Genomic DNA, 24601 nt, shown 5'->3' with positions numbered 1-24601 from the left:
GGGCAGTTAGGTGGCGCAGTGGATAAGGCACCGGCCCTGGATTCAGGAGGACCTGAGTTCAAATCCAGCCTCAGACACTTGACACTTACTAGCTGTGTGACCCTGGGCAAGTCACTTAACCCTCATTGTTCCGCCAAAAAAAAAAAATTATTCTGATGCTCAAGTGGAATAATGTGCATAGTGTTTTATAAAACTTAAAGCACTATATAAATATGGATTATTATGATAATTATTATTCACTCATTCAACATAAAGACATAAAAGAATGAATGAATGATTTAGGGGGGCTTGATTTTAGTCCCAGCCCAGACTCAGGAGATGTGTCTTTACCTTCTAGGTTTCCTTCTTTATAAAGTGACTGTGACCTGTACCTCACCTTCCTTACAGTAGTGTTGTTAAGGGTCCATGGATATGTGACTTGTGACTATGTCCCCTCACCAGTATAGATCTCAACCCCTCTGTGGTTTAGTAGAGGTGAGTTGTTGGAGTTGTTGCTGGAGGAAAAAAAAACCTCACTCCATTGGTAACTAGTCTTGTGATACCCTAGTGACAAGCATCTCCTGACCCTGCTAGGCTGGTCTTTGGACAAAAGGCACATGATCTACCACTGGGCTCCCATTCTGAGCCTTTCCAGCTTCATGGAAACTTCAGAGCATGTGCTCAGCTGACATTGTCTGCCAACTGGTGAATAAATGAATGAATGAGGATACAGGCTCAGATCCATATCATGATGAGGCATTAGTATAGGAGTACTATGGACCTATCACAATCTGTCATTTTATGGAAATGAAATGAGAAGTAATGTAATGGAAAGGGTCAACCTTGAAATCACAAAGCAGCTAGATGGCACAGTGGATAGAGTGGTGGGCCTGGAGTCAGGAAGAACCTGAGTTCAAATCCAGTTTGATACTTACTAGGTATATGACCTGAAGCAAGTCACTGAACCCCTATTACCTCTGTGTGTGTGTGTGTGTGTGTGTGTGAGAGAGAGAGAGAGAGAGAGAGAGAAAGAGAGAGAGAGAGAGAGAGAGAGAGAGAGAGAGAGAGAGAGAGAGAGAGAGAACAAACCTTGGAGTCAGAAAGACCTGAATTCAAATTCTGTCTCTAAGACATACTTGTGTGACCCTGGGCAAGTCATTTAATTTCTCAATGCACCAGCCAACTCTCTAAGACTACAGAGATACAGGTGGCAATCTGCATTAGTAGAATAAGTTTCTTCCTGGGGAGTTCTTTAAATTGGTGAAATCACAGGGCTAGTCCTCAAAACAAGAGAATAGATTGGAAGGCACATTGGAGGTGAACATATCATGTTATCTGAGTTCTGAGGGTACAGAGGCAGCAAAAACTTTTTCTAGATTCTAAGTCAGAAGACCTGGATTCAAATCCTACCTGTGCTGTTTACAACATATGAAGCCCTTGGCTGTGAAATGAGGAAGTAGGACTAGATGACCTCCAAGATCCTCTCCAGCTCGAACCCTAGGACCCAAGTCTATGACCACTCAGTCTTCTCTGTCTCCTCTGGACATTTAACTCAGAGAATCACAGAATTAGAGAGCTGGAAGGAACCACAGATACCATGTGGTCCAACTCTGCTCAGAGATAGCTAGGTGGGACCATAGGGCACCAAGCACTGGGTTCGGAGTCAGGAAGACCTGAGTTCAAATTCTGCCTCAGATACTTCTTAGCTAGGTCATTGTGGGCAAGTCACTCAATCTGTTTGCCTCAGTTTCCTCAACTATAAAATGGGAACAAAGATAGCATTTATCTCCCAGGGTTGTTGTGAGGATCAAATGAAATATTTGTAAAGTGCTTAGCATGGTACCTTGCGCATAGTAGGTGCTATGTAAATGCTGCTATTATTATTAACATAATGACAAGTGATCATCCCTGACAAACAATCATCCAGCCTCTGCTTGAAGACCTCCAAGGACAGGAACTTACCATCCTCTCCATTTGGGGACAGACAATTTTAATTGATACAAATTGTTTCTCCTGACTTCAAGACTTAATTTTTCTCTTTCCAACTTTCCCCCACAGCTCCCAGTTCTGCTCTCTGGGGCCACATAGATCAACTCTAATCCCTCCCATTTTGTTCCCTTTCCCTTCTCCCTGCCCAGTCTCACTCCTTTTCCAGGTCTCCTTAAGCCTTCCCATCACTTCCTTTCCCTTTCCTTGTCTCTTTGTTGTTTGATTGTTTCAGTGGGGTCTGACTCTCCATGATCCCATCTGAGGTTTCCTGGCAAAGATACTGGAGGTGTTTGCCATTTCCTTCTCCAGCTCATTTTATAGATGAGGAACTGAGGCCAAAAGGGTGAGGTGACTTGCCCAGGGTCACACAGCTAATCAATATCTCTACTTTCCCCTAATTTATTTTCCTTTCTTTTTCTTGCAGTAACTGCTTACATGTGGTTGAGCCAATGCCAGTTCCAGGCCATGATGTGGAAGCTTACTGCCTTCTGTGTGAGTGTAAATATGAGGAAAGAAGCACAACCACCATCAAGGTACCTGTCTCCAATCCCAATCCCCCCACCAGACTCCTTTCTTGTCCCCTTCCTCTCCCTCCACCCCTCCACCTCCCAGCACCCAGTCCTCCATCTCTTCAGCAATCCAGGTAGTGTTGGCCTGTCCCCTCCCACAGCAGGGTGCTCCCAGCCTTTTCTGGCCTTGCCAGCTGACCTCTCTGCTCTGGCTTCTGTCCAACAGGGTCAGGAGCCCTAGGAAGAATAATTAGGGTGCTATTCCTTGCTCTGTCCAGTTCCAATCAATCATCTGATCAGCAAGCATGTATCTATTTCAGTTTCCCAATTCTGTCTAGCCCTTCCTCCACCCATTAAGAATGCAAGCAATGGGGGCAGCTAGATGGTGCAGTGGATAGAACACCGGCCCTGGAGTCAGGAGTATCTGAGTTCAAATCTGGCCTCAGACACTTAACACTTATTAGCTGTGTGACCCTGGGCAAGTCACTTAACCCCCATTGCCCCGCAAAAAAAAAAAAAGAATGCAAGCAATGGGGCAGCTAGGTGGTGCAGTGGATAGAGCACCAGCCCTGGAGTCAAGAGGACCTGAGTTCAAATCCGGTCTCAGACACTTAACACTTAACTAGCTGTGTGACCCTGGGCAAGTCAATTAATCCCAATTGCCTCACCAAAAAAAAAAAAAAAAAAGAATGGAAGCAATATAATTGATACCCATGTGAAGTCATGCAAAACATATTTCCATGTTCATCATGTGATCTGCAAGCATTTGTTAAGTATGTATTTATTTATCATTGATCATGTTCCAGGCACTATTCTAACCACTAGCAAGGCAAAGGTCAAAGGGAAATCATCCTAGCTCTCAAGAAGCTGATAAAAATATAATGAGGGAAACAACTTATATCCTGATGTTTCCTTTTTACAAGGGAAGGGAACCTCCAAGGACCTCATCGATCAGGGATAAAACTTGGGAGCTGGGACATCTGGGACTGAGCTTCTTTCAAACTCTTCCCCTTCTTGGTTTCCTTTTATCCCCATGCTTCCCCAAATCTCCATCCCCAAAGTTGGGGGGGATTAAATGAATGAATTAAGGAATTGTTTGTTGTTCAGTTGTATTAGACTCTTTGTGACCCCATTAGGGGGAAACTGAGGCAAACATGGTAAAGTGACTTGCCCAAGGTCACACAGCTAGTAAGTGTCTAAGGCTGGATTTGAACTCAGGAAACTCGGAGCTCTAACCACTGTACCACCACTTAGCTGCCTATGAATTAGAGAGACAGGTAATATAAATCACTTAATAGCATAGAATCTCTAGGTTAAGAAGCATTTCTGACGATCCTATTATCCATCTCCCTCTCTAGGTAAGATTGCATCTAATCTAATCTACAGATGATAATTTTTATTTCATTTTGGATCAAATCCATGATTTCATTGGTATACTAATGTAAGTCCCTGTGTGTTCTGCAGGGTAGAGTCTTAGGGAGCTGCTTGAGACTTATTCAAGTAATTTTCCCTGAGACACACAGCCAATGGATGTCAGAGATAAGACTTGAACCCGGGTCTTCCTAGCTCTAAGGTAGATTCCCTCTCCAAGCTCCCTCTTGGCTTTTAATATAAAAGACCTCCAGGCAAAGAGACAATATTCCTCCTGCAGTCCAATTTCTGGGCAACCACCCTCAGCCAGGAAGTTCTCACTGCTGCTATCTGACATAAACCCTTGCTGCTGTCATTTCCAAGGAGGACCCTGGAAGGAAGGGCCGGGATCCTTGGCCAGCATTTGCAGAGGGGTAGATTTCAGCCCAATTTAAAGAAAAACTTAGAATGGGCTACCCAAAGAAGTAATGAGCTCCCTGTCTGCAAAGGTCCTCGGTGAGAGCACCATCTTCGGAGTATGTTGTCGGAGGGATCCTCAGTCAAGGGCAGGTTGGATTAGATGATATCTATCTGAAGGCCTTTTCAGCTGGAATTCTGAGTTTATGCAGTAGGGAGCAGCATCCTCTGTGGATTTGTAAATAATTAGGTGTCCATTAGCTTCTTTTAGGCTAAATAATGGGACTTTCCCTCTGGTTGTCTTTGCCCTGACCCAGAGAGCATCTCCTTCCTGGGTCAAATTCTCTCATTCACACCTTTAAAAACAAAGCAGATAGGGGCAGCAAGGTGGCACAGTGGATAAAGCACTAGCCCTGGATTCAGAAGGACCTGAGTTCAAATCCAGCCTCAGACACTTGACACTTACTAGCTGTGTGACCCTGGAAAAGTCACTTAACCCTCATTGCCCTGGGGAAAAAAAATGTCTATTCTTTACCCCCCTCCCCCAACACACAGGCCCCTTAGTCATCACCCTGTCAACTTGTTCAGACTTACTTCCTTTCATCTTCTCTCCTGAGTCAGCCCCTCCCTTAAGCAGGTTCCCTCTCCTCTGAACTCCCTCCAATAGGGCCCCACCCTCTGGGGACCAGATGCCTGAGCCCATACCCTCTGTGCCAGATGTCGCCTCACCCTTTTTGAGGGAGAAGGGACTTCCCAGCCCCAAGACCTCATCAGACACATCTCTCTAATCCCATGGATTTTCCTCCAGCAATTTTTTCCTAGGTGACCATCCCCCCCCACCCCAAGTGTGTCATAGACCAGGCCTCCTTCTTCCCCTACTTAGGTTGGGGATAGGATCATAGATTTAGAGCCAGAAGAAACCCATAGAGGTCATCTAGTCTAACACTATCATTTTATGGTGAAGAAACTGAGGCCCACAGAGGCTAAAAATTACACTGGTAAAAAGTGACTGAGGGCCAGCTAGATGATATGGTCGATAGAGCACTGGTCCTGGAGTCAGAAGAACATGAGCTCAAATCTGGCCTCAGACTCTTGACACTTACTAGCTGTGTGACCCTGAACAAGTCACTTTAGCGCCAATTGTCTCGCCAAAAACAAGTAACCAATCTGGGGGATCAGGAATGCTTCCCCTTGTATAAGGGACATGGATATCTAGGCCCTCCAAATGGAAGAATCCAAACCCTAGGTGCCCTTCACCAGGGATGGAGAACTAGGGATGCCACCCAGGATCTCCTAAGCTCACACCTACACTGCTCTTGGGGTAAGAGGATCTTTGCTCCTTCTCCCAGTTAGCAAGGGCTAGGGCCAACAGCAGAAACTATTGGCTTTTATCTCTCTTCCTTAGGATTAGAGTTTGGGTCTAACCCATCAGCCATTAGTGTTGACCCTCTGGTTAGTCAATCCCCCTTCTCTACAGGAGGATACTGTGAACAGTTATCCTGGTTCCTGTGGACAGACACGACTCCTTCTGAGGGCAAAGGCCCAGAGTCAAGGACAGGGAGGTGTGAAGGGGGGAGGATGATTTCCTTCTTTAGACTAGAAGTTCCCTGAGGACAGAATTTGGCTCTTCTTTTGTCTCTGTCTCCCCCTGGTACCTGGAACAGAAGTGTGCTCACAGATCCCTCAGACCATTAACTCCTTCCCTCCCTTCTTCTCTGAGTTGTGTGCCTTCTTCCCAGGTCATCATCGTTATCTACCTGTCTGTGGTGGGTGCCCTGCTGCTCTACATGGCCTTCCTCATGCTGGTAGATCCTTTGATCAGAAAGCCAGATGCCTACACTCAGCCACTACACAATGAGGAGGAGAATGAGGTAATGATGAGAGGGAGGGGGGCTATCAGAAGCAGTCACTACACATCTCTCTCTACCTGTGTGCAGGGCACTGCAATCCCTTCAGGGCATTATGAAGCTAAATGCTCAAGTAGGTAGATCCATAGTCTTGAAATCTCACCTTAGACTCTCATTGGTTGTATGACCTTGGACAAGCCACTTCTCTCTCAGCCTCAGTTTCCTCATCTGTAAAATGAGGGTAATAATAATAATATCAAGTTCATGGAGTTGTCATAAAGATCAAACGAGATAGTGTGTAAAGCACATCACAGACCTTAAACCCTTACATAAATTCTAGCCATGATGGTACTTCAGAGAAGGAAATGGCAAACCATTCCAGTATCTTTGCCAAGAAAACACCAAATGGGGACACAAAGAGTCGGAAAACAGCCCAAACAACAACAACAAAATCCAATTAATTTCAGTTTAATTTCCAATTAAACTGAGTGCTTCTAATACACTTGTCCTAAGCAGGGGTTACTCCGCAATTTCCCACCTGACATTCCATCCTCTATTTAGAGGATCATAGGTTTAGAGCTCGAAGGGACCTAGCCATAGTGGCTGTTGCAATGGATAGAAAACTGGACTTGGCATCAGGAAAACCTGAGTTCAAATCCTACCTCAGACACTTACTGTGTGACCCTTCTGTTTGACTCAGTTTCCTCATCTGTAAATGAAGATAGTAATAGCACCTACTTCCCAGGGTTGGTGTGAGGATCGAATTAAATAACATATGAAGTACTTTACAAACTTTAAAGTACTATGTAATCCAACTTCCTTATTTTGCAGATGAAAAATCTGAGACATAGAGAGACCAAATGACTTGCCCAGTGTCACACAAGTACTAAGTGGCAAAAGCAGAATTTGAACTCAGGCCTTCTGAGTCCAAACCCATCATTCTATATCTTCCTACTCAATTTGCTCTCTCTTTCATGTGTCTATCCCAGATACCTAGTAATGTTTATGTAAGTGAATGTTTGGACAAGGACTTAAAGAATCAGTCGAACAGGTTTCTTCGATTTGATGTCCCAAGAGACTACCTTGAATTTTTGCTAATGCCTTATACCAGGGCACAGGTCTAAATCTACTTAGTTTAAGAGATTCCCTGTCTTTCTCATTTGTCTCCTACCAGGCAAGAAAAGAGTGGCTTAACCAATATGTTTTGGTGGCTTTTTGGGTTTTTTTTTTTTAGTGAGGCAATTGGGGTTAAGTGACTTGCCCAGGGTCACACAGCTAGTACGTGTTAAGTGTCTGAGGCTGGATTTGAACTCAGGTACTCCTGACTCCAGGACTGGTGCTCTATCCATTGTGCCATCTAGCTGCCCCTTAACCAATATGTTGATAAAAATAGAATCTAGGATTCCAGTTTACTAAAAATTCAAAAGAAAAAACAATCTACAAAAAGATTTGGGGGAAGAGGATTTGGGGGAAGAGGATTTGAAGAGGTGGTTCATTCATTCATTTAATAAATATTTATTAGGTACCTACTCTTTGCTAGACACTGTGGTAGGTAGGTGCTATGAGGGATACAGAGATATACAAGACACCAGTCTATTCCTTGAGGAGCTTGGGATGGAAGACCTGGGTTCATATGCCTCTTCTGTGTGGATATCACTTAGCATCTGGGACCTCAGTTTTCTCGTGTGTAAATTGAGGTGACCACTATTCCAAAAGACCAATGATGAAACATGATATCCACCTCCTGATAAGAAGGGTAGATAGACTCCGGGTGCAGAAGGAGACATATTTCTTGGACCAGGACAATTTGGGAATTTGCTTTGCCTAACTATGCATAGTTGTTACAGGGTTTTGTTATTCTTCTTCCATTGGGGTGGGGGAGAGGTGGGAGAGAAAAGAAATCAATTTTTGTCTACTGAAAAAAAAAAAAGCTGAATAAAATAAAATAAGGTGGTTGGAGTAGATGAGTGGCAAGGTCCCCTTTCAGTCCTAGCTCTGTGGCCCCATAATCTAAATAATAGCTTCTTCAAAACTAATAGATCAGGGGGGGCGGCTAGGTGGCGCAGTGGATAAGCACTGGCCCTGGATTCAGGAGTACCTGAGTTCAAATCCGGCCTCAGACACTTGACACTTACTAGCTGTGTGACCCTGGGCAAGTCACTTAACCCCCATTACCCCGAAAAAAAAAACTAATAGATCAGGGCAGCTAGGTGGCACAGTGGATAGAGCACCAGCCCTGGATTCAGGAGGACCTGAGTTCAAATTCGGCCTCAGACACTTAACAATTACTAGCCGTGTGACCCTAGGCAAGTCACTTAACCCCAATTGCCTCACCAAAAATAATAAAAAAATAAAAAAACAAAAACAAAACTAATTGATCACATTTATATAGTCCACAGTTTATAAGGCACTTCCACAAGAATAGCACCCATTTCTATAACATTTTAAAGTTTACAAAGTACATTTCTCAAAAGGGAGCTAATGGGGGCAGCTAGGTAGTGCAGTGGATAAAGCATCAGTCCTGGATTCAGGAGTACCTGAGTTCAAATCCGGCCTCAGACACTTGACACTTACTAGCTGTGTGACCCTAAGCAAGTCACTTAACCCCAATTGCCCTGCCAAAAAAAAAGGAGCTAATGAAAGTATACTCCCCACCCTGCTGGTGCAGAAACTGAAACTTGAAATGATTAAGCAACCTCAGCCTAAGGTTAGCCATTGTCGGGGCCTGAGGCAGGATTTGAACCCAGGTCTCCTGGTTCCGAATCTGGAACTCTCGGTACTTCAACAGCTGCTTCTCTTTGTACAAACTAGTAAAAAGGAATGAGTAAAGTGCATGTGTACCCATAGTGCAAAGAAATACAACCAGGCTCAGATGAGTGCTTCATCCTCAGTCCCACAGGAGGGCAAGGAGAAGGTGGGATCATTTCTGGCTAGAGTTATATGGGAAGGCATCGTAGAGCATCAAACAAGATTGTTGTTATTCAGTTGTTGCAGTTGTGGTGAACTCTTCATGACCCCATTTGGAGTTTCCTTGGCAAAGATAGTAAAGCAGTTTGCCATTTCCTTCTCCAGATCATTTTACAGATGAGGAAAATGAGGCACAAGAGTTAAGTGACTTGTCTAGGATCACATTGCTAGTAAGCGCTTTGAATTCAGGAAGAAGAGTCTCCCTGATTCCAGGCCCAGTACTCTATCTACTGCACCACCTAACTGCTCTGATAAACTAATAAACACCTGAAAAGATCTGATGTCATATGCAATCTTCCAAGACCCCCACCTCTACAAAGGGGATCTGCTTTGCTTTCAAAGTTCTTTGGGGGGGGGGGTGGCAAAGAGGGTTAAGCGACTTGCCCAGGGTCACACAGCTAGTAAGTATCAAGTGTCTGAGGCCGAGATTTGAACTCAGGTCCTCCTGACTCCAGGGCCGGTGCTTTATCCACTGCTCCACCTAGCTGGCCCCTTTCAACATTCTTTATAACTGGATCCCAACCTATCTTTCTACTACACTCCTTTAAGTATTCTCCAATTCAGCCAAACTGGCATAGTCCCTGTGACCCAACTACTTTCCTATCACATTACAAATGAAGGAACTGAGACCCAGAGAAGTTAGCAGAGCTGGATTTGAACCTAGATCTTCTAACTTCCAGAGGAGTCCTGCCAGTCTGAGTATACAGTTGTTCCATATAATAATAATTAAAACAATGACAATAACAATAACTACATTTATGTAGTGATTACTATGTGCCAGCCATTCCGCTAAGCATTTTACAATTATTATCTCATTTGAGTGACCATGGCCTAAGTCAGAGAGGTCAAGAGAGCATCCCACAACCCCACTTGAGCTCAGCCAAAATCAGATCCAGATTAAAATGTAATTGGGAGGGGGCAGCTGGGGTGGCACAGTGGATAGAGCACAGTGGGGGTGGCACAGTGGATAGAGCACTGGCCCTGGATTCAGGAGGACCTGAGTTCAAATCTGGCCTCAGACACTTGACACTTACTAGCTGTGTGACCCTGGGCAAGTCACTTAACCCTCATTGCCCTGCCAAAAAAAAAAATTTAATTGGGAGGGGGCAGCTAGGTGGTGCAGTGGATAAAGCACCTGCCCTGGATTCAGGAGGACCTGAGTTCAAATCCAACCTCAGACACTTGACACTTACTAGCTGTGTAACCCTGGGCAAGTCACTTAACCATCATTGCCCCACCCAAAAAATATAATTTGGAAATATTTAGCAAAATAAAAAGACAATAAATATAGATAATATTACATTTTAAAACCAAGCCAGTATGTGGCCTGCACACATACTCATGTATTGATTATTGGTCCCCATTTCTATTTGAGTTTGATATCACCAATCTAGTCATGGTTCTTGAATTGTGTGTGTGTGTGTGTGTGTGTGTGTGTGTGCACGTACCATGAAGTCTATGGATCCCTTCTCAAAATAATGTTTTAAGTGCAATGCACAAGATTACAGATGAAACTAATTAGATTTAATTGAAACTAACAAACTGTTTTTATAAAAGCTTCTCAGACCCCATCCTCCAAAGGGAAACCTACCCAAATGTAGTCATGTGTACATAAATAGACTAAAGGGATGGGGCTAAAATTAGACTGATCTTCAGAGTGAAGGGTATGGCCAAAGTATTCCTAGGCCATTCGTCTCTTAGTTGGACCAGACTTCCTCAGTTTTACCCTCCCTTCCTGCTCCTAGCCTTCCTGTTGATCTGCTTTCGACTGAGGGTGGAGCAGAGAGGATGAGCATTTCCCTATTGGGGGGTCCCTGTTTTGGGAAGGGGGTGGCGCTGACAGTTGGGTGGTCTGATGTTCAAGGGAGGAAACTTCAGCTCCCTACCTGGTTATTAATGTGCAGTAATAGCAGCCCTGATAGGGGAGGGGCATAGCTAATAAACACATGGTGATTAGGGGTAATGTGGTAATTGCAGTCCTGGCTGGAGGTGTAATTGAGAGATGCTGCCTGGTGATTATATAGCCTGGTGCTACTATTTCCCTGGAATGCATAGCTCTCAGGCATGGCCTCTGTTATGTCTCTAGCCACCATGGATACAAAACCAGAGGGAAGGGTGTTGGGCTCTGTTCCAAGGGCAGCACCCCACCCCCACCCCAGAAAGAGGTGCCTCTCTGACTTTTAGGGCAATGATCATAAGATCAATGATTTAGAGTTGGAAGAGCCCCTAGAGATGACCTAATTAACCCTCTGTTGTTTTAGAGCTGAAGGACTTGAGACCCAAAGAGCATACAGGTGACCCATCCAAGGTCACACGGGTTGTCAGAGCTAGAATTTAAACCTAGATCCTCTCATTCCAAATCCAGCACTTTACCAATATCTGTCTTCAAATGGACAGAAGCCGGCTGTGTAGAAAGAAGTCATTGGGGGCAGCTAGGTGGCGCAGTGGATAAAGCACCAGCCCTGGATTCAGGAGGACCTGAGTTCAAATTCGGCCTCAGACACTTAACACTTACTAGCTGTGTGACCCTGGGCAAGTCACTTAACCCCAATTGCCTCAAAAAAAAATAGGACAAAATGAATGTTTACACTCTGCACAGGCCAAAGGTGCATTAGTGGACTCTGAGTGATAGGGAGCTATGGGAATTTCACATTTTGAGAACATTGGAATGGGAGAAGTTATCTCATCTTTGGATTCCCAAAGGAGGTAGGATTGCATGAGCTGCTGAAAGGAGGAAAAGACCAGTGATTGCTATGTTGGAGTTCAGAGAAGATCACAGTATCGCAAGACTTAGAGACAGGGTCCTTAAGAGATCATCTCCAGGGGGTCCTTAACCTTTTCTGTGTCATGGACCTTTTTGGCAGGTTGGTGATGCCTCTTTATATAGGAATGCAAAGGAAATCAATTATATTGAAATACAATTATCAAGATATTTTTTGAGAAAACAAGTTCACTGACACCAGGTTAAGACACTCCTAATCCAACCCCATCATTTTACGCCTGAAGAAACTGAGGCCCAGAGAGATTGTGATTTACCCAGAATTATATAAGTAAAGAAGTATCCAATCTAGGAATCAAACCCGTATCTAAATCCGGAGCCTTGCTCTAACAGCTAAGTTTGTAAGGATGGTGGTCATGCCAACACATCAGTGCAGAGCTGGCATAGGGAAAGCAAGAAGCCACCATAAAAGACTGAAGCTTTAGGGAAACAAGTTGAATAAGACGAATAGCTTTCCCTATATTTTACCTTCTGATCCTATGTTGGTCTCTGGATCTAAATCTCTGTTTCTGCACCCAGGTTCCCACTCATCAGTGCCTTGAATTTTGGTATTCTGAAGAAATCCCAGTACTGACTCATTCTGGCCTTTTGGTTTATAATTGTATAACTCCTGATTTGAACCCCATCCCTCTCACCATAAGGACATTATCCTTTTCCAAGATTCAATTCATCTCAAAGAGAGCTAGGACTCTTGGGTTCTCTCACTCCAAATCTAGTACTTGTCTGGTGTTGAATTCCATGATGACTGCAATAGGTATTGGTTCCCCAGTCCACTAAATGAAAGAGCTTGGGATTCCATCTCTTCATAGTGTCTTTTGAGGAGAGAATAAAAGGACTTTGATTACAATGGTAGGAATTTCTTCCCCATGGGAAGAAAAGGACAGCTAAGAACTAGATGACCTGTTAGAATTCCTTCTAACCTAAGGCATCCAGTATTCCTTGAAAGTCAGGGTTCTACCACATCAATCAAAATGTTGCCTTGACATCAAGTTCATTTCTCCCTGAAGATCCAAAACTGGTTCCAGAACCTGGTCAGCCTCGTAGATCTGCCCAGACACAGTCAGGTTTGGGATCAGATGTCTGGGTCACATCTTCAGGGTCAAGAGTTCTGAGTCAGCCACTGGTTCAACGAACACAATTCTTCCAAAGCAAGAAGTTCTCCCAGAGGCCATAGTGGCTACAAAGGCAGCAGGTGGGCGCCCTTTCTAGTGTCAGGCCCAGAGTCCCCAGAGGGAGATGAAAGCCTGTCCCTTTCCCTTTGAAAACTCTGGCAAGAGCCACCCCAGCCTCCTGATTGCTGTGTGCTGCTTTTTCTGGGATTCCAGCAGCATTAGTGCTAATCCCAGAGCTCAGACACCCTTTGAAAGGAGGAAGTAAGCATGTTTGCTTGTACAGAAATGACAAACAGAGGGGGTTTTGTTTTTTTTCAGATGCACAGGTTTAACCTTCTTTGAAGGGAGAAAAGGATAAGCTATTCATAGAGGCACCTATCAGCTCCCTACGCCTCATGGCTTGGTCCTTCATGAGTTAAGGAACCTCCATAAACCAAGAAACCATGCATTATCTCAAATAAGCACAGAAAAGTGCTTCATATACCTTAAAGCACTATATAAATGTCAGCTATCGTCATCAACATCTTCATCGCCATCATTATGAGTTCACCTTAGACCAGTCCCAGTTACTTGGTTCAAGTCTAGACACCACAGTTGCCCAAGTTGCATATGGTGGCCCCTTAGGTTCCTTCCAATTCTGAGAGTCTATAGGATAGATAAATGGGATGGGGACCCTAGGAGAGAGAGAGATGTAGCAGCAAGATGGTACATTCCATAGAGTGCTGGACTTGGGGTCAGGATAACCTGAGTTTGAAACCTGCCTTGCTAGTTGTATGACCCTAAGCAAGTCACTTAACCTCCATTTGCCTCAATGGTCAATAGCACCTTCCTTCCAGGGTTGTTGTGGTGTTAAAATGAGATGACATGTTTCAAGCATTTTGAAAGGCTTAAATATTATTATTAAATTAAATATTATTAGCTATTATTAGGGAGAGAAGGGCTCAAGTTTAGTTATAATGGTGATTAGAAAAAATTAAAGGGTGGAGATCAACTTGGAGAAAGGAAAGATGGAGTAAAGACTAAAAATGACTTTTATATATAACAGTAACTGGTCATTATCATGGGTTGAATAACCAGTATGTGGTTCCAAAGAAGATAAAGCATGAATGGCAGCATTATGCTTGAATATCTTCCCATCTGAAGATATCTACATGAATTGATAGACCCAACCAATAGTCATTTAAGATTGATATCAGTTTGGACAGAAGTCACCAGTGGAGTCCCCCACAATCCTTCCTTGGCCCTTTATAATTTCATAAGGCCGTGATAGCTCCCAAGCTTTCCAAGCAAGGGAACTAGAAAGGAGGGTCGACTGCCTGAGAATCCATATTTACCTTTGGTGGGATCTGGAAAGTAGATTAGTCTTTCTTAGGGATAGGAGGGCAAAATTTATTATCTCTGCTCCTTAAAGATAAAAAAAAGAAAGTCAAAGGTGTAGAAATGGGCAAGGCGACCGACTGGCTGGGGCGGACCTCAGCCCCTTTTAGAGTGCTTTGTTGTTACCCAAGTCCAGGCTTGCCCGGCCCTCTCACTACAACCCTGTCAAGGACACTACTCTTTCTCTGCCATATCCAGCACCCATAGTATTCCAGGGACAGATTTTGGGGACAGACCAGGGCTGGAGAGGGAGGGAGAGGAGGTTATTGGGATTCCTCCTGCCCCCACCCCATCATTCTCTCTCTTGAGAGGAACAAGGATTAGACTCTGATTTGATGCATCTCTGCAGCAGATGTGGTGTCTTTAATACCTTTTAATCAGATTATTAGCAGTGGAAACACAGGACCACTCAGCAGCAGCTTTTCCCCCACTTAGGAGCTGTTTGTTAAGACTTTACATGAAGGGAAAACAAATGACACTGTGGTAATGTGGTGAATTTCAGCATGTTCCCTTAATGCTGCTCCTCTTGGCTCCCTGGTGGATTTCAATCCTCCACTGGTGAGACATAGACATGCGAGGGGGAGCTCAGCCGTCAGATCCCAGAAACAGTGCTGAAGGGGTGGCCAAGTCAGGGTCCCTTATCCTGTCCCAGAACTCTCCTTTGCAATCAACAAGGGGAGATGAGGTATAGAACCTTACCTGGCCTTGTAGATGAAAACCATAAGCTCGTAGAATGTAGGTTTGGAGCTGGGAGGGACCTCAGGGGTCATCGGATCTAATCCCCTCATTTTTACAGATGAGGACACTGGGGCTGGGGGAGGTTAAAAGTCTTGCCCAAAGTCATACAGCTGGTAAGTGCTGAGGCTGAATTTGAACTCGAGTCTTCTTGGCTGCAAGCCTAACACTCTATCTATACCACTAGCTAGCTACTTCACTGATACTCAGGAAGTGAGTGAATGTTTTCTGAATGAATAAGAGGAAATTATTGAATCTTCAGAATCCAGATATTAATAATCTTAGACCTAAGAGGATCTTAGAAGCTATCTGACCCAACCTTCTCATTTTATAGATGAGGTGATCAAAACCCAGCCCACAGTCATAGTATATGACAGAGCTAGGATTTGAACTCAGGTCCTCTGACTCTAAGTAGCTAGGTAGAGCAGTGGATAGAGCATGAGGCTGAGAATCAAGAAGACCTGAGTTCAAATCCAACCTCAGATACTTACTAGCTAAGTGACTGCAGGCAAGTCACTTCACCCCATTTGCCTCAGTTTCCTCATCTGTCAAATGAGCTGGAGAAGGAAATAAATCACTACAGTATCTCTGCTAAGAAAAAATGGGGTCATGAAGAGTCAGACACGACTGAAAAATAACTGAACCACAACACCCCTGACTCTAAATTCGGCATTCTTTCTACTGCACCATTACCTCTCCATAAATCTGGAGGTCTACACCATAGTCAATGGGGGATCTCCTTTATTGGTCCTTCCACAGAATCATAGTGTTAGAAAGAACTTTAGAGACCATCAAGTCCCACCCCTACCTGAGCAGGTATCTTCTCTGTGTCACCAAGTGATCACCCAACCCTTCCTTGAAGACCTCCCAAGATGAAGTCATTGCCCACCAAGGAAGCCAATCCCACCCTAGGAAATCTTTTTTCCAAAGGCCTCTTCACAACCTTCCCCCATTTCTTCTAGCCTTGGCCTCTGTCCAAGCAGAATCAATCTGATACCTCTTCTGAACGACAGACAGACATTTGTTGTCCCATCCTTCCCCTGCCTCCTCTCCCAGACTAATCACAAACTAGGTCCTTCAACTAACCTTTGTTGTTGTTGTTGGGTAGTTGTTTTTTTGTTTGGGGGGGGTGGCAATGAGGGTTAAGTGACTTGCCCAGGATCACACAGCTAGTAAGTGTCAAGTGTCTGAGGCTGGATTTGAACTCAGGTCCTCCAGAATCCAGGGCCAGTGCTTTATCCACTGCGCCACCTAGTTGTTGTTGTTTGATCCTTCATTTTTCAAGAGGACCAATGATATCATGGAGCAATATGGCATGGTCCCCAGCATCCTCACTATCTTGCCTCCTTCCCCTGCACAGCTGATCTACATCCTCCCTAAGATGTGATGAGCTGATTCTCCACTCACCTAGCAGCCATGCAAAACAATACCCAGTGCATTTATTTTTATGTCATGGAGACCAAGCCAGAAAAAAGAAATGATGCACGGAGTTTGGGACATAATTCTGCTTAACCGTTAATCAATTCAACTCATCAACAGCTAAAATTGTCCCCTGCACAGCTCTGTGCTGGGCCCTAAGGGACATACAGGAACTGAGGTCATGAGATGATAGATTTAGAACAGGAAGGGATGGTGGGATCATCAAGTCAAATCTCTTGATTTTACGGGTGATAAAACAGATCCAGAGACCAGAAGTGACTTGTCTAAGATGACACAGTCCAGAGGTGTAATTTGCACCCAGGTCCTTTGAGTCTAAACCCATTGATCTTCTGTTGGTAATTGGTGGCAGGGGAATGTGAGTTTTTAGGGAGTGCAGGAGAAAGGAGCTCCGAGGATGCATGGAGACAAGTTGCTGTTTCTCCCCCAGGAAAGAAAGTGAGGAGTTTTTGACATCCCAGAGAATTTCAGATTTGGAAGAAGCCTGGAGGCCATAAAGCCCAACCCAAGTCTGAAAAAAGATCCCCTTAAGATGGGGCTTTTGGATCTTTGGTGTGTGGTGGTGGACCCTTTGGGCAGTCTGGTGAAGCCCACGGACCCCTGCTCAGATGAATGTTTTTAAATGCATAACACTAAACACAGAGGAGTGCAAAAGAAACCAATTCTATTGAAATAGTTATCCGACTACTTTAGAGAAGAGGCGTTATCTTAGATCTGGAAGTGCCAGAGGGCTGAGACGACCCAGCTCACTTTGTGCCTTGGCACATGGGATGTGTGAATATGTGAGCGGAGAGGAACATGCGTTTTAACAAGGGTGATGAACTTTCCACCCAGACCCAGAGCAGCAAGCTATCCCACCTCCTTGTGTGTGACTGCCTGCCTGCTTGCTCTCTTCCCCACCCTGCGACTTTCCCTTCCCTGCTCCCTCCCTCCTTCCCTCCCTGCTCCCTCCCTCCTTCCCCAGCTTGGCAGCCGGAGGATGACAGAAGCTGTGCCAACTTAGGGCCTCAGAAGCAAAGTTTCATGTGCTGGGCGGTTCTGGGCTTCCAGAGGTGTGTTAATCCCTTAAGAGGTGTGTGGCAGGAGATGAGAGACGGGAAGAGGCTGGGAGGAAATCCCCATGGGGGCGCGGGCCTGGCCCTCGGCTCTAATCCCCCCCAAAGATCAGGCTCGGGTCCTTCAGGAAATGCATGGGCTCGGGAGCTTCTGAAGTGGGGAAGTGGTAATTAGAGGAGAAGGCTGCTTTCGACGGTGGCAGTTCCGAGATCGAAGGGGAAGAGGAGGCGGGAGGGGGGTGGGGATTGGGGGGACATGAGGGTTGGTGATGAGCCTCAGAAAAGGTCAGGGATAAAAAGAGAGGAGTGATGGTAGCCTCTGGAGCAGGGACATTAGCACCCGGGGTCCTCATCTAAGCTCAGATGCCCCAGGATAGCATACTCCATCACTTCTTTCCTGAGGAAGGGAAAGGGTGGGCTGTGAGCAGGGAGCTCGGTGCTTCACCTCGCGTTCCTTTTACTCCAGACATCAGAATCCCACAAGCTCAGATTTGGAAGGAGCTTCGGAGGCCACCTGGTCCAACCTATACCTGGATAAGGAGCTCCTTTTAAAATAGAATGCCTGAGGCAGCTAAGTGGCTCAGTGGATAAAGCACCTGCCCTGGATTCAGGAGGACCTGAGTTCAAATCCAGCCTCAGACACTTACTAGGTGTGTGACCCTGGGCAAGTCGCTTAACCCTCAATGCCCCATGAATGAATGAATAAAATTTTTAAATTAATAATAAAATAGAATGCCTGACAAGAGAGCCAGGCTTTGCCTGGAGACTTCTAACCCATGACCACTTCCCAAGGCAGCTTCTTCCACTCTTTTTGAACCATTGTAACTGTCAAGAAACCTACAACTCCCACCCAATGCTCCCATCTCAGTCATTTAGAAGCAAGTAGAAAAGTCTATTCCCTCTTCCACAGGCCAATAGCCCTTCAGATATCTGAATCACCCATCTTGCCCCACTCCACCCCTAAGCCTTGTCTTCCCAGCCCCAGCCCCTTCAGCTGATCTGCAGGTAATGTGAACTCGAGGCTCTTCCCTGTTTTGATTGCCCTGCTTTGGACCAACCCCCTACCCCATGCAGATTCAGCAGAAAACCCCCTCTCCTGTCTAGGACAAGCTTCATAATGGCTTTGGAAGAGCCAGATGTTGGAGTAATGGTAACATGCATTTATATGGCTCTTGAAAGTTTGAAAAGTGATTTCCTCATAACAATCCTAGGAGGCGGGTACTATTATCATCCTCATTTTTTAGCATGGGTGAAGAAACTTAGCTCTGAGAGACTGTGATGGGCACAGGACTACCCTGCTGGTGTCTGAGGCAAGATTTGAACTCTGGTCTCCTAACCCTAAGTCCCAAGCTCTAATAGGCCCTGCTGCCTTACAGGTCTTGTTTTCTTTTCTGCCATTTATCCAAAGCAAGCTTCTAGAGGTGTCAAGAATAAAAGAGAAGGCAAAGATGTATTGCCTGTATTCAGGGCCTGAGATGGGGCCTGTCCCCCCATACAAAGCCAATCAAGAAGGGATGACAGGATCACAGATTTAGAACTGAAAGGGACCACAGAAATCAGCTGGGCCAATTTTCTCCTTTTACAGGTGAGGAAAATGAAACCTAGATAAGTAAAAGTCACTTGTCGGGACAGCTAGGTGGTACAGTGGATAGAGCACTGGCCCTGGATTCAGGAGGACCTGAGTTCAAATCAGATCTCAGACACTTAACACTTACTAGCTGTGTGACCCTGGGCAAGTCACTTAACCCCAATTGCCCCGCCCCCCCAAAAAGTGACTTGTCCAAAGTTAATTAAGTAATAAGGAACAAAGCCAGAATTTGAACTCAGGTCTGTTCTCCAAGAGGCCTCCAGGGGATTTCTTCCTCCCCCAACTAAGGGAGGACCATCCAGAGTCCTAGGAACCCTAGTTGAGGAATTACTCGATAGTGCCCTCCGGAGGTCACCCACCATTCCACCCTCCCAACCAGGAAATGCTCTGATGTCTTGCTCCCTGTGCACAGGCATCTATCTTTATAGTCAAGGTTGGGATGGACAGAGGACGCTATTTTGTTGGAGAAAAGGCTAAAAGGGCAGCCTCAAAACTGCTCATCCCCTGCCTGGATTCCAAAAGAAGTCTGGTCCTGTAGCTGTGTATTAGTAGATCCAATCCCCATCTGGGGAAACAGAGGTATAGAGACTAGGGCAGGTGTCCAAGGAAAGGGGGAAGCCTGGGAGTCCAGGCTTTCAGCACCCCAGAAACTGCCTGCCTTCTTCCCACTGTAAATGGAAGCCTCAGTTTTCAAGGGAGGGCCCTCCCAAGACAATAAGGATTGGGAGGTAGAGGTATGGAAGTAAAAAACCAGGGCTGGAGGAGGGGGTGCAGTAAATAGTACCTAAGAGTCACTGTGGGTCATGTATTGACTTAGAAAACCACATGTTAAGATTACCTACATTCTATTGTTCTACTTTATTTTGTTAACCCTTTCCCAATTACATTTTTTTTTGGTTTTTGGGTTTTTTTGCGGGGCAGTGAGGTTTAAGGGACTTGCCCAAGGTCACACAGCTAGTGTCAAGTGTCTGAGACTGGATTTGAACTCAGGTCTTCCTGAATTCAGGGCTGGTGCTTTATCCACTGTGCCACCTAGCTGCCCCACCAATTACATTTTAATCTGATTCTAGCCCCTGTTTGACACAACTGTTGGAAGGAACCTCATAAAAGGTGTTTCTATTGTGCTGATAATAGAGGTACTGGGATTCCATTGGTAGAGAGAGTTCCCATGGAGGAAACTCCTACTGATGAAAGTTGGCACTTTTCTCTGTGACCTAAGACAGTCTGGGCACTTAGCTCCATGCCCAGTGCTGAAGGTTTCAGAGGTAAGCCCAGGGTCCCACCGGAGTTGGGGCTTAAACCCAGATCTTCTTGGTCTTGAGGCCGGCTCTCTATCCCAACATCCCCCAGAGATGGAGTTGGACAGTCTCCCCAGAATGCATGACTTGACCATCATCTAACAGAGTCTGACCCTCCTTCACTCTGTGGCTTCTCTTGCCCCCTCCCCTAATCTTGAGGGTTCCCCATCTTCTAGGTAGCCACCACACTCCAGAGTAGCCCAGCTCCTGCCCTCACTGGCCACTCTGAGGTGCCCTTCCACTGACCAGGGTCACTTGTTCAGTCACACTTCAGCTGTTCTCACAGTGCTCTGTGTCTCCCTTCTACCTCAATCACAGGCGGTGGCCTTATAGAATCTCTGAGCACAGAAAGAGACAAATTCCCAAGGAACTCCATTCACTTACAAGAAAATGTACAAGGTGGGGGTAGCTAGATGGTGCAGTACATAAAGCACCTGCCCTGGATTCGGGAGGACCTGAGTTCAAATCCGGACTCAGGCACTTGACACTTACTAGCTGTGTGACCCTGGGTAAGTCACTTAACACTCATTATCCCGCAAAAACAAAACAAAAGAAAAGAAAATATACAAGGGGGAAAATACAAAGCTGGGAACTGTTTTAATGGGATGATACTACATGGCAGCACTTGGACACAGAAAAAGGAGCTAGTGAGTTCTGGGAGATCCCTTCCAGAAAGGGCCGGGAAAACACTGAGGTGCCACCAAGGTCAGGGCTGTGAAGGAAGAGTTTCCTGTGTGAAAGGCAGGGCCCATCCAGCTCAGGGCCTTGGAAGCTGCTCCTGTCACTGCTGCTTCCTGAGACTTGAAACACCCTCCAATTGTCCCATTTCTTTTTCCTCACAGGATGCCCGTTCGCTAGCAGCAGCCGCTGCGCCTCTGACAGGACCCAGAGCTAACACGGTGCTAGAGCGGGTAGAGGGCGCCCAGCAGCGATGGAAGCTGCAGGTGCAAGAACAGAGGAAGACAGTGTTCGATCGTCACAAGATGCTCAGCTAGACGGGCCGGGTCACTTAGGCCAAGGAGAAGAGGAGACAATGAGGGCTGGGACCAGGGGCCTCTTTTTCCCCCTCCCTCCATCTCTTTTCTCTCTCGCGCCTTCCTGTTACAAGCCTGTGGCATTGTCCTTCTTCCCTCCGTACCCTCCAACCTCTCTTCTCCCTCAGACATGATGTTCTAAGCCAGTGATCCAGGGAGGGTGAGCCCCGTTCCTCAATGCATCTCAGGGCTTTGGATTTGGGGGGAGGGAACAGACCCAAAGGGAACAGACATTTCCTAAAGTCATCAGGATTGGGGAGGAAATGTCTTCCTTCTTCCCATGCCTTCCCCAGCTTATCTCCAAATCCTGGAGAGCTTCAAAACCCCTGGGAGGGTGAAGAAAGGGCATATGGAATGTCTTAGCTCGAAATGGAAGAAATAGAAACCCTGCCCAGCATGTCCTCACTCCTGTCTCCTCTTCTGTGCTGTAGAGTCAATGAGACCATTCCCCAAACTCCCACAGACACAGGCATCCCACTCCACAATTCTGTTCCATCCTGGTCCAAATCCCGAAGTCACTTCCATTGGAACTGACTGTTCAGTCAACATCCTGACGTTTTAGCTAAGACCCAAGGTTCTGTGGTCTCCTCTAGATGTAGTCCAGTACTCCTGTCTATTATTTATTTTACTACCAAATGTCTCCAATTTGAGGGGGACAAACCTCTCCCATCCTAAATGACTAAAAACAGACCATCCCAACCACCTCCACTCCCAGCTGCTAATTCAGAGGGAAACAGCTGGATCCTCTGACATCCCAGGATGAGGAGCAGACTCACTCCTGAGCATCAGAGCATAAGTCCCCTGGTGTCCCCACCGTGTTCCCAAAGATTATTCCCATTCTCAGTGCATGGAGAGAAGTGTCTGTCCTTACCATCACTTTGCAGTCCTGCCTGTAAGCCAAGGAAATAATGATTAAATCATGTTTTATCTCCCCCTCCATCCCCAACCTCAATCCCCAACCTTCAGGATCTCAGGAGCCTTTAAGAACCAGGAGATTGGCTGGGGGGGGGGCGGTAGGTATTCTCCATTGGTCTTAGTGGGGAAATAGATCTGGAGAATGGATCCGTCATAGCTCTTGTGACTACAGGGGACAGCAGAACCCAGGTAACTTGTCTTTCAAAGCAAGCCCTGGGGCTGACAGACCTTTCAGATGGAGCAGCTTCCTTGGGGGGAAGGGAGGCAGAAGGTGGGAAGAGTAGCCCAATCATGGAAATACCAGGATTCCAAAACTGTGGCTATGCTAATCACCACCATGAGCTGCTGATGAACTTCTAGCCCTTAAGACTTCCCCTCATGCACTATTTTTTTTGCTTCTCCTGTTTAGTCCTCAGATCAACACACTGGGTGCTGTTCTGATAGTGGGCAAACTGAGTGAATGTCAATGACAGTGAATACCTGGGAAGATCTTTGGTATTGAAAACTATCAGGATCTAGGGGTTGGGAAATGGAGGACAGCCAGAAAAGTGAGGATTACCCAGGAGAAGCAAGTAGTTCCAGTTTCTGAGGCCTTCTGGAAGAATCTGAATACTGGATCAGCCACTGAGCACAACAGAGTGATAATAGTGGAAAGGGATAGAAAAGAAAGGAGGAAAAGCCAGCTAGGAAGAACAAATCAGGCAGAAACAAAGAGTAATTGACATTTCTGCCCTAGGACTATACAGGGAAATGTCCTGAAGACCCCCATACAAGGAACCCCACTGTAGACTATGAGGGGACTTCTAAAAGAACAGAAATTTCTGGGATCCAGGCCCCAAATTACAAACAGGTAGTTTGAAGGATTACAAGTAAATGTGGGACATGGTGCAAGGACTAGAAAGGGAGGGAGAAGGGATTGAGAGATGAGACCCAGCTAGGAAGGGTCAGAGAAGGCTTCCTGGGAGAGGGAAATTTAGAGTAGGGTCCCGAAGGACTAGAGAACATGGTCTAAAGGAACCTTGGGGTGGGGTGGGGGTCTTTAAGCTAGAGGAAATAGGCCTAGAGGATTGGTACTGTGGAAAAGGAGGGAGAAAATGTAAGAAGACTGGAAAGGTTAGGACCCGGTCAGGTTGTGAAGAATTTAAATGCCTAACAGCATTCTCTATGGGATCTTGGCAGTGATAAGGATTCACTGGAGCAGCTAGGTGGCGCAGTGGATAGAGCACTGGTCCTGGAGTCAGGAGGACCTGAGTTCAAATCTGACCTCAGACACTTAACACTTACTAGCTGTGTGACCCTGAGCAAGTCACTTAATCCCAATTGCCTCACTTTAAAAAAAAAAAAGGATAGGGATTCAGTGGAGCTAATTAAGCCAATGAGGAGAGCTTGATATGGTCAGAGCTGGATGGAGGATGGATTGGGGCAGGGAGGGGGCACAGGGAAACTTGATTCAGGGAGACCAATTAGGAGGCTACTGCAATAGTCCAAGGGAAAGGTGGAAAAGAGGAGGAAGGGAACAAGCCTTTATTAATCACCTACTTTGTACCAAGGCATTGTGCTAAATGCTTTACAAATATCTCATGGGATGATTACAGCAACCCTGGGAGGTAGGTTCTATTATGAGTCTCATTTTACCTTTGAGGAAACTAAAGCAGACAGAAGTGACTTTCCCAGGGTCACACAGCTAGTAAATGTCTGAGGCCAAATTTGAACTCAGGTCTTCCTGACTCTAGGCCTGGTGTTCTTATCCACTCATCACCTAGCTGTTTCTAGGGCCTGAGCTAGGGTGGTGCCCCTGTGAACATAGATAGAAAGAATGAATTTTGGCCACTCACCAGATATAGGGCAAGTAAGAGAAAGGGAATTGAGGATGGCACTGAGTTTAAGAACCTCAGTGGGGGCAGCTAGGTGCAGTGGATAGAGCACTGACCCTGGAGTCAGGAGGATCTGAGTTCAAATATGACCTCAAATACCTGACACTAGCTGTGTGACTCTGGGCAAGTCACTTAACCCTGATTGCCCTGCAAAAAGAAGAAAGGGGGGGAAAAAGAGCCACAGTGACTGACAAAGTAACAGTGCAATCTATTTCTATAGTTAGTCTAAAAGATGGCATCTTCTGGGAGTATGGAAAAGAGAGTCCTATGGAAAGCTGTGGGCCTCTGTGGAGGCAGAGGGATGGATGAAATGACTTTTCATTATCCTCAGTTCTAGGA

General features: G+C 45.8%; 1 protein-coding gene across 2 annotated transcripts in view; it reads left to right on the top strand.

Moving 5' to 3' along the window:
• TMEM9 (transmembrane protein 9) overlaps positions 1-23915 on the top strand; it is a 32220-nt gene extending 8305 nt beyond the window's left edge. For both annotated transcript variants that reach the window (XM_043964203.1, XM_043964204.1), the window contains exons 4-6: positions 2393-2501; positions 5984-6115; positions 21282-23915. In XM_043964203.1, the coding sequence (XP_043820138.1) occupies positions 2393-2501; positions 5984-6115; positions 21282-21434 (394 nt within the window). In that variant the 3' untranslated portion in view covers positions 21435-23915. The remainder of the gene's footprint in view (positions 1-2392; positions 2502-5983; positions 6116-21281) is intronic.
• The last annotated feature ends 686 nt before the right edge of the window (positions 23916-24601 follow it).

Source organism: Dromiciops gliroides, chromosome 4, assembly GCF_019393635.1.
Source record: "Dromiciops gliroides isolate mDroGli1 chromosome 4, mDroGli1.pri, whole genome shotgun sequence".
Classification (NCBI taxonomy): Eukaryota; Metazoa; Chordata; class Mammalia; order Microbiotheria; family Microbiotheriidae; genus Dromiciops; species Dromiciops gliroides.
Note: the sequence above shows the minus strand (reverse complement) of the source record. Positions and strands in the feature narration are given on the sequence as shown.